At 43.4% G+C, this 9,257-nt stretch overlaps 2 protein-coding genes across 2 annotated transcripts; one reads left to right on the top strand and one right to left on the bottom strand.

The window, feature by feature from the left end:
- Positions 1–291: 291 nt before the first annotated feature.
- Positions 292–3,607, top strand: LOC307240993 (acidic mammalian chitinase-like; the record flags this gene model as incomplete). The annotated part of the gene is made up of 11 exons (XM_080014934.1): positions 292–322; positions 490–519; positions 630–831; positions 962–1,018; positions 1,356–1,521; positions 1,716–1,840; positions 1,934–2,057; positions 2,181–2,366; positions 2,487–2,603; positions 2,827–2,968; positions 3,315–3,607. Exons 1-11 carry the CDS (start codon positions 298–300, stop codon positions 3,605–3,607), a joined length of 1,467 nt encoding a protein of 488 aa, XP_079871060.1. The 5' UTR covers positions 292–297.
- A 690-nt stretch (positions 3,608–4,297) lies between these two features.
- Positions 4,298–8,953, bottom strand: LOC307240988 (major facilitator superfamily domain-containing protein 4B-like; the record flags this gene model as incomplete). Its single annotated transcript, XM_080014926.1, has 10 exons — positions 4,298–4,486; positions 4,686–4,806; positions 4,956–5,026; positions 5,126–5,273; positions 5,412–5,585; positions 5,714–5,829; positions 7,400–7,562; positions 7,854–8,096; positions 8,260–8,458; positions 8,724–8,953. The coding sequence occupies 10 exons, from the start codon at positions 8,951–8,953 to the stop codon at positions 4,392–4,394; spliced, it is 1,560 nt and encodes a 519-aa protein (XP_079871052.1). The 3' UTR covers positions 4,298–4,391.
- Positions 8,954–9,257: the final 304 nt, after the last annotated feature.

Consider the following 9,257-nt stretch of genomic DNA (forward strand, 5'->3'; position numbering starts at 1 on the left):
AAAATGATAAGATACGTTTTTGCATTACTCTGCGTGTACTTTGTGTTATTAGACAAATCCTGCAGCATATCACAACCCTATGGCTGGTCTGAAACGTGTCCTTCAGACAAGGAGAAATCTAAACTTAGCAACATACACCTAGAAGCAATGTGTGAAACATGATAATCACACAGCGCTTGATAATTTCTTATGAAACAATCTTTTGCAAATAAACTATTTTGGCAACACTCCCATATTAACAGCGCGGACTGTATAAAAGTCAGTGTGTGTGCAAGGCGCTCTTCGTACAAGGCAATCATGGGCAAAGTACTGTTTGTGACGGGTAAGTTGCCTCTCACGCATCTTTCCAGTTTTACCCTAAGAATTGTGAATTTTAATATGTCCCTTCGTGTTAGTTGGAAGGACTTGAGATATGGGATCAATAGCAAATGTGTTATATTTTACTTCATTATTTTCTGTGAGGTGACAATGTGCAATCTTAATTTGCAGCTCTGGCCCTGCTGCTGCATGCACAGCTTGGTAAGAACCTTCACAGTGTCTCTGTTAATATCATAATATGACAGAGCACGAGTTATCGTGTATTGTGAATACTGACTTGTATTTGATGTTTTATATCCATTTTATCCCAGGATCTTCCTACATACTGTCATGCTACTTCACCAACTGGGCGCAGTACCGACCTCCCCCAACCATCTACATGCCCACTGACATCGACCCCTGCCTGTGCACCCATCTTCTCTATGCCTTCGCCACCATGAAGAACAACATGCTGGCCACCTACGAGTGGAACGACGTGGAGCTGTACAGCCAATTCCAGGCCTTGAAGAACAAGTGAGTTGTGAGCAAGTCAGCATTTTCCCCCCAGAAGTCTCTGTTTTTTGTGTGTTGTTTATATTCTGTGTCTAATAAATGTCTATAAACAGTTATAACTGGGATGCACAACCATATTACTTTCCAACAGGAATGGCAACCTGAAGACCCTTCTGTCCGTTGGTGGATGGAACTTTGGCTCTTCTGGGTAAGATCGTCTACGTCAGTGGTTTCAAACTAGGACTCGGAGGGTGGGGCCAGCTGGGTCGCAGGATGGACACAGTGATGCATTATTATTTGGGGATTTAGGATTGATTTTTTTTACAATTTCTACATGGATTAAATTGAAAAGAAACAGTGGATGGAGTGGAATATCTTTTTTACTCAACAAATAACTTTGGTGGGTCTCAGGCCAAAACACAACTGTGCAGTTGGGTCCTTGTGTAAAAAAACCTTTGGGAACCTCTCATGGACATTATTCGTTCAGAGCGGGTGTACCACAGGATAGGGGATCTGTATTTACAAAGACATTTGTTTGCGAACAGCTTCTCGGCCATGGTGGCCAGTCCTGCTAATCGCCAGACCTTTATAAAATCCGTCATCGTGTTCCTGAGGAAGTATGAGTTTGACGGGCTTGACATCGACTGGGAGTATCCCGCCAACCGAGGAAGTCCTCCTGAGGATCGGCAGTACTACTCTGTTCTCCTCGAAGTGAGTAAGCTCTAAGACTTCCCCAATGATCTGTTTTTAGTTTTTCCATGTCTCGATGGGGTACAAATGACATCACACCCGAAAGGGAAATCCAAGAGAGAATGCATCATAGCGTGCATCAGAGTCTAGAGCTTTTTCTACTAGTCAGTTACATTGTTAGGTCAGTATTAATTATATTTCTTTAAATTTAACAGGAGATGAGAGCTGCCTTTGAGGCTGACGCCAAGCAAAGCAACAAGGCTCGTCTTCTGCTTTCCGCTGCTGTGGCTGCTGGCAAGGGCACCATCGACTCTGCTTATCAGATTCCCAAGCTTGGCCAGTAAGTTAATCAGGTTTTAGAGTCTTTTAAGGGAATAGGAGAAACAAAACAAACATTTCACTTGCTTATTGTAAAGGGATTTCTTCTCCCCAGGGCCCTGGATATGATCAATGTCATGACATACGACTTCCACGGTTCTTGGGACCCCATGACTGGCGAGTGCAGCCCCCTGTACAAGAGCCCAGAGGACACAGATGGATTCATCTATTTCAACATCGTGAGCAGCCTTCCCACACGTTTGCTACTAGTCCCAAAGAAAACCCCTTTTGCGAGCGACACACAATAGTTTATCTTCTATCTTTATCTGTCTAAATTTCAATGGCACTGTACTTGGTTCCAGGACTATACCATGAACTACTGGAAGAACCAGGGCGCCCCAGCTGAGAAGCTCATGGTTGGATTCCCCACCTATGGCAACACATTCACCCTCAGGAACCCTTCCAACCATGGTATTGGAGCACCCATCGCCGGTGCTGGAACCCCTGGAAAGTACACACAGGAGGCTGGAGAACTGGCTTACTTTGAGGTAAACTTTTTTGTTTCTAGGTTATGTGGCTCAACCTTAATATGTGGTTCCTGTGGTTCCGGAAGAATAAATAAATGGCCTTGCATGCTTGTTTTAACACAACTTCTTGGGATTTTACAGATCTGTGGATTTTTGGAAGGTGCCACTCAGGTTTGGAACCAGGCCCAACAAGTGCCATATGCCTACAAAGGAAACCAGTGGGTTGGCTTTGACAACATGAAGAGTTTCCAAATCAAGGTAAGGAAGAGATTAAGTCAATGGTGGTTTACCAAACAATGAGCTGGCCACACAATTACTCTTAAAAGGCAAATGCATGTTAAAGCTTGTCTCATGTCTCATGTTCAGTACGGATGTTCTCCTAAAATCATCCTCAAATATTCCTTTAAAGTCTTCTACAGTTTAGGCTTGGGTGACATGTCCCATTGAATGATCCACACTCCCCACTTCTTGCTGTTTGTAGGTTGACTGGGTGAAGAAAAACAACTTTGGGGGAGCCATGGTCTGGACCATTGATATGGACGACTACATGGGCACCTTCTGTAACCAGGGAAAGTACCCTCTCATCAATGTCCTCAAGAAAGGACTCAATCTGGAGAATATGTGTAGGTTCAAATTTCTAAACACATTAATGTCATTGTTGTGATTGAGAGGCATGGAAATTGTTTACGACTGGAAACTCAAATGATTGTTGTTAATACTATTATATAAATATAACCCAGAATCGCGATTGTAGCGCCTCCCATTGCGGCTGCCTGCGCGAGCACCTTGTGTCGATTACGCACGTTTTAGTATTTTTTAGTATTTTTAGAGCTTATAGAGCTTATTGTGCGTAATCACCGGGTGTCATGACATTTCACTGCATATATGTATGACCGTATGTATATGTATGTGACAAATAATCTCTTGAACTCTTGAACTTGAACTTAATATTTGTTTTTCTCTTTTTAGCTTGTGCTCCTCCTGCTACTCCCCTTCCTCCCATCTCAGGAGGGACCACCTCTGGTGGCAGCTCTGGAGGTAGCACCTCCGGAGGCAGCTCCAGTGGAGGCAGCTCTTCTGGTGGAGACTCCGGCATCAGCGGCATGAACAGCAGCTTCTGTGCTGGAAAGGCCAGCGGGATGTACCCAGACCCCACAAACAAGAACCAGTTCTACAACTGCAGCCAGGGCAAGACCTACTTCCAGAGGTGCGCTGCTGGGCTGGTCTTTGACACCGCCTGCTCATGCTGCAACTGGGCTTAAGGCTGTGCTCAAACATTGTCAAGCTAACTGTTCAAAGGCAGGAAACCTTAGTTTTAGATTTTTTGTTTTTTTAGGTAAGTATCTGAATACAAAGTCCTTCCTACCACACCGGAATGATAACTATTACTGAGGCTGTCCTTTTGAATACCATAATTTGGAAGCGATCAAATAAACATAATCTGCCAAAGATTTGTTGTATTTGCATTTTTTTTTCGGAATTAAGTTTGATAAGCAGTCAATAATGTTGAATTTAATTGATATGCAAATACAGTAGGTCAAAACATGTCTATAGATTTATGACTACACACATTATCCAGTTTCAACATTCCCCTATTAAGAGATACACTGTATAGTCAACAGTGGGATGTGTCATTGCAAGAACGTTCTTCGTATAACGCTAGCATAAAACCAGGGGATCAAATCTATTCATATCATAGCTCCTCATTTGAAAATAATAGAGCAAATGACAAAAAACAGCAAATAAGCTGCAAAAAAAATACATCAGCAGAATTATATTTTGCATATTTATGTATAATGCATTTAAACATTCATATACAATACAAAACAATACATTAGTCCTTAATTAGATAAGCTCTGTTCATGATCTGCATGAAAATATAGATGATCCATAATCCATCCATCTCTACAAGAGAAGCAAAAGAAAATCTACTTCGCAAAATGTATTGAATATTTTATCTCCAGCGGTGTGAGACAAGTGACAAGCTTTCAGTGTAATTCCATCTCAGATAGTCAGGAACAACAGACTTGCCGGAGGCTTCCTCCCTCAGCTTGTCTCCTTCTCCTCTTTCTGTTCTGTTTTTGCGGAGCCATTCTGCTCCGCTGCTGGCTCATCCACCATGGTCGATTTCTTAGACGTTCCTGATGCATGCGGGGAAAATAGCCTCAGTTGGTGGAGCAGGTGAAATTCTACTTGAACTCTATTCAAAACGACTATTACTGATTTCCCAGTATGGTGGAGGTGTGTGTGTGTGTGTGTGTGTGTGTGTGTGTGTGTGTGTGTGTGTGTGTGTGTGTGTGTGTGTGTGTGTGTGTGTGTGTGTCTGTGTGTGAGCAGCACCTGTGAGGTAGTTTCTGTGCATTCGATGGAACAACAATAGACCAAAGAACAGAGTGAAACCAATGCAGCCGCTGGTCACTCCACACAGCAGGAAGCTGTAGCTGCCTTCAGTCTGGATAATCTGTGGAGGGGATGACAACGGTCACCTGCAGAACTTCCAATCAAATACAGATTGTTTTATTTGTATTTCGTTTGCTGTCGGACCCCAACACTATTTCCTTCCTCCTCCGGTGCTGTTTCTATCAACAACACTGTACTCGGGAGTCTTACCTGGCCGACCAGAACCTGCATGACCATCTCTCCCATTCCTGCACTGGTTACCAGCACTGAGGTTGCACATCCTGCAGGGGCACAGAACTCCTTCAGCGCTGGCTCTGACTCCTGATATCAACGGTTCACTCATTTACTTCATCAAGCTGCTTCGGGAATCAGTTTTGTACCTTGGTAGTCAAGAATGTCTTCAGTATAGGCAAGCATGCAAGGGAAGATGCTGCTGAGGAAGAGGCCGCATAAACAGGTCCCGACAAACAGGAAGATATTGCTGGTGTAGAAGATGAGCAGTATCAGCACTGTGACAATGACTCCGGCCTGCAAGCAAAGGGAAAAGAAAAATAAGTTGCATACACAACAAATGACTGATGGCATCACAGTATTTTAAGGTTATGATTGTACGCATTTGGATGCGTCACAGTTTTGTTGGATGGTGCCTTGTTTTATTGCCATTACCAGGTTGAACATGAGTAGTCTCACAGGCTGGAAGCGGTACGAGAGAGGAATGGATAACAGGCGTCCCGCAGTGATGGCTGCCCAGAAGATGCTGGCTAAGTATCCCGCTGTCTTATGGGGCAGCGACATCGGCGGTGCGACGGCGTAGGTGTACACAAAGCCGGCATAGGCACCCTGACACCAGAGAGGAACAACAAAGTAGGGGATGATTGTATTTTGAAAAGTGGAAGTAAAGGTTTTATTGCCACAGCTGAGTTGAGTGCAGTGATCTGGTGAGGTGATGTGCAACTACAGAAACTCACCACAATCCCGTCTGTCATGAAGAGCACCATCCCACCCAGGATGTGGATCATGAAGAAAGATACAGGCAAGCCACGCAGGTTATCATTTTGACAACAGCCAAAGATATCCCCATGACCTGTGACAGAATATCAACATTATAACCCACAACTGAGTGCACAGAATACTGTACATACTAGTACAAGTTAGAAGTTACTGTTATTTTATTATTATTATTATTATTATTATTATTATTATTATTAGGGGTCCAGCGAAAATTCTCGGAACTTTGAAGCCTAAAACTATCTGGAACACCAACTTCGGCATAAGGTTTACATCTTGTTTGAACCGTGCTGTCACAAAGACCTTGTGGGTGAAATTTCATCCAAATCAATCCACATACGGGGCAGATATTAGCGAAAAAGCGACCAAAATTTTGATCCACATTAAAGAGAGCTTCTTAACTGGTAGATGTCAGTAGATCTGTTCTATTGATATTTCAAAAACCGTGGTGCACATAACTTAAAAATAATTTAAAAAAAAGAAAAAAATGTCAGCGCATCCACTTGAAACCACTGAAATGTGTGACTGAGTGATGCGTTGAAGATCCAGCGAGGTGTCGGCAAAATAGAAGCCGTGCAATGGTAATTACCCACAGAAATAACACACCGTAAATGTAATCGAAGGAAAAGAAACTCAACCAATAAAAGACGAGCCCAACATGGCACCCAACAGCCACCCATCACTGAGAGTGCAGCTCCATTTCCACCAACAACACGGTGAGTTCTAACAATGCGAGGTTCTGGTTCACAGGCAAACATGGGCGGTTGTTTTAAAGACAGGAGGGTTGCGCTGTGTAGACCGCATGGTGGTTGCTCTGTGAGACAAGCAACCAGAGGGCCGCAGACCGGGGGGGAGCCCAGGCTGCGTTCAGTGTAAACTCTGAAAACCGTGCTGCGCTTCAGAGAGCCCGGGAAATGTAAAACCCGACTAAACTGGACCCCTTGTATTGCTGCCTGCAGCTATATTTATTATTAATATTGATATTGATATTGCTATTGATATTATTATTATTATTATTATCATAACCAATACAATTATAAATTACAACAATCATTATTATTAGAATGATCATCATAGAATCATCATCATCATCGCTAGAAGAGCTCCCCCTCCACAGTTGCAGGTCCTCACTGAGCCACACACATAGGCTCCACTACCTACTGTACTGTATGTAGCATACTGTACCGCATACTGTGTCACTGTTCAGGGTTGTTCGTGATGCCGTATTGCTGCGCCGTACTGTTGTATACTGTGCTGTATTATCCCAAACACTACCTCACTCTATTCACATTCACATGCCACTTTAATGCACATATCTGTATATACATAAGCATATTCCCTCTATCTATTCCATTTTATTTTTATTTTATTTTATTTTATTCTATATATTTTTATTTTATTCTATAAGTATTCAACTTACTGTATTACGTTTTAGGAGTCAGTTAGTCGGTCTATTAAAAGAATGTTTTATTTTCTTTTACATTTTTTTCCTAGGACATATTGTGTGTTATCACCGGGTGCGTTGCATTACATTTCACTGCATATATGTATGAAAGTATGTATATGTATGTGACAAATATTGCATCTTGCATCTTGCATATGTCCCTCTCTACAAAGCCTCCTGACCCGCGCTCGAGATGTTCTACCTGCAGCTCCAGCCTCCTGCTCCGTGCCCTCGCCCGCTGCCGCCCCCTGCTGGTGCTCCATGGCTAGTTCATCTTTGTCCAGGAGCCGGGGATTCCCGCTGGGGCAGCATGGGATCAGCTGCTCTCTGTACATCAGGAAGAGCACTGCGATTGGCACTGGTAGCTGCGGACACAATCGGTATGGTCATTTCCTTCATGCCATCACCTTTTCAGTCCTTTTCAGTCGTTTGTGTCTGAGATTGATTTAAAAAAGAAAAAAAAAAAAGCGTCTGAAAGTGACCCCCAGGAGCACATGCATAAGGCAAATACATTGAATGGCTGTTCCTTATAAAGTGCCCACCAAATAAATGTGGGATGAATATCAAACGTGGGGTTTTAATTTTACAAGTATTTTTCATGGACTGCCGTTTTAATTGAACTCTCCTCTCACTCATTGCCCCCACCCATGTCTCACATTAATGACTGCCATGATCCAGAAGGCGTAACGGACGATGGAGTCCTCCTCGCCTGCTTCGTGGGCCAGGTGGCCCTGGCTTATGTCGTGCCCTGCGATGGGGCTGTTCCTCAGCATGTTCCTGAAATGATGCATGGTCCCGGTGGCGTTCTCCGTGATGTTCCCGCAGCCCGTCTCCGAGAGGAAGGGATCAGCAATCAGAGGGCTCACCAGGGCCCCGAACCCGATAAAGAAATGGAGGGCCTGGAAAATGAAGCAAACCATAGTAACCAAGTTATTAGTGGTGAATTGTTAAATGTTTGTTTTTTTTTGTTTTTTTTCAAAGTACTGGACCTATTTGGGAAATAATGAGAAAATATATGTTCATTATTCATTGATTTTATATATAAAATCCATGTTGCTTCACCTGTAGGAACACGGCAGAGTCCTTCTGATAGATGGTTACCAGCTGGATGTTGGCGATGGTGTCGATGATGCCCATGGCCAAGCCAGAGACAGCCATGGCGATAGCCAGCAGTAGGACATTATTGCACAGGGGGATGATGGCAAATATTACAGAGATGATCAGAGCGGAGAGGAAGAGGGCAGACAATGCGCTGAACAACCTTCAGGAGGAAAGAAACAACAACAAAATAAAAGCGTTTCCATTGTGCCACTACACACTACACACTACACAGTAGCAAACTGGGTTTATTCGCAGTGGGCAGTGTCCATACGGATATTCTGATATTCATATATATTTTGCTGCATATATTGTACATTTTCTTTTATTATTCTCATACAGCACGAGCAAAGGCTACATACGCAAGCGCCTGCTTTCGTGTTAGGCATCCTTATCATGCGATAATGACATAACAATTCGTTACTCACGTTTTCTTGAAAACACCAGCGATGGAGCTTCCGATAAGCAAGCAGAACTGCTGGGCAAAGAACACCCAGGTAATCTGACTGAGCGTCGAGTTGGTTTGGCATTGTAAGTCCAAGATTGTCGGTCCGAGAAAAGCAATGCAGAGACCAAAACTGAAGAAAACACTCCAGTAGGTCAAGGTGTGATGGGCATTACGCTTAAACAGTGTTAAAATCCTCTCTTCCACAAACATCTCGGCCAATATTTCAGTATTGCGACTTGATGTGGTCGGTTCTTTAACGCAGAGACAGCTGAAGTAAAATAACGGACGTTAAATTAACTGACACCGTTCTTTTTAAGCGTCGGGGTCTGAGTAGATACCAGCGACACAGACAACATTGGCTTTGGAGGATCCCAGGAGTACGGCCAGTATGACGCTTGCCATCTTTGATTTCTTTTAAAGCTTCTCAAGGTTGTCCCCCCCACCCTCTCTGAATTGCTCAACTTAAAAAAGGGTGTCCCCTCAGGTTAATGGGTAAAGTCAAGACATGTAACAA

The sequence above is a fragment of the Zeus faber genome (genome assembly GCF_960531495.2).
Source record: "Zeus faber genome assembly, chromosome: 15".
NCBI classification, from domain to species: Eukaryota; Metazoa; Chordata; class Actinopteri; order Zeiformes; family Zeidae; genus Zeus; species Zeus faber.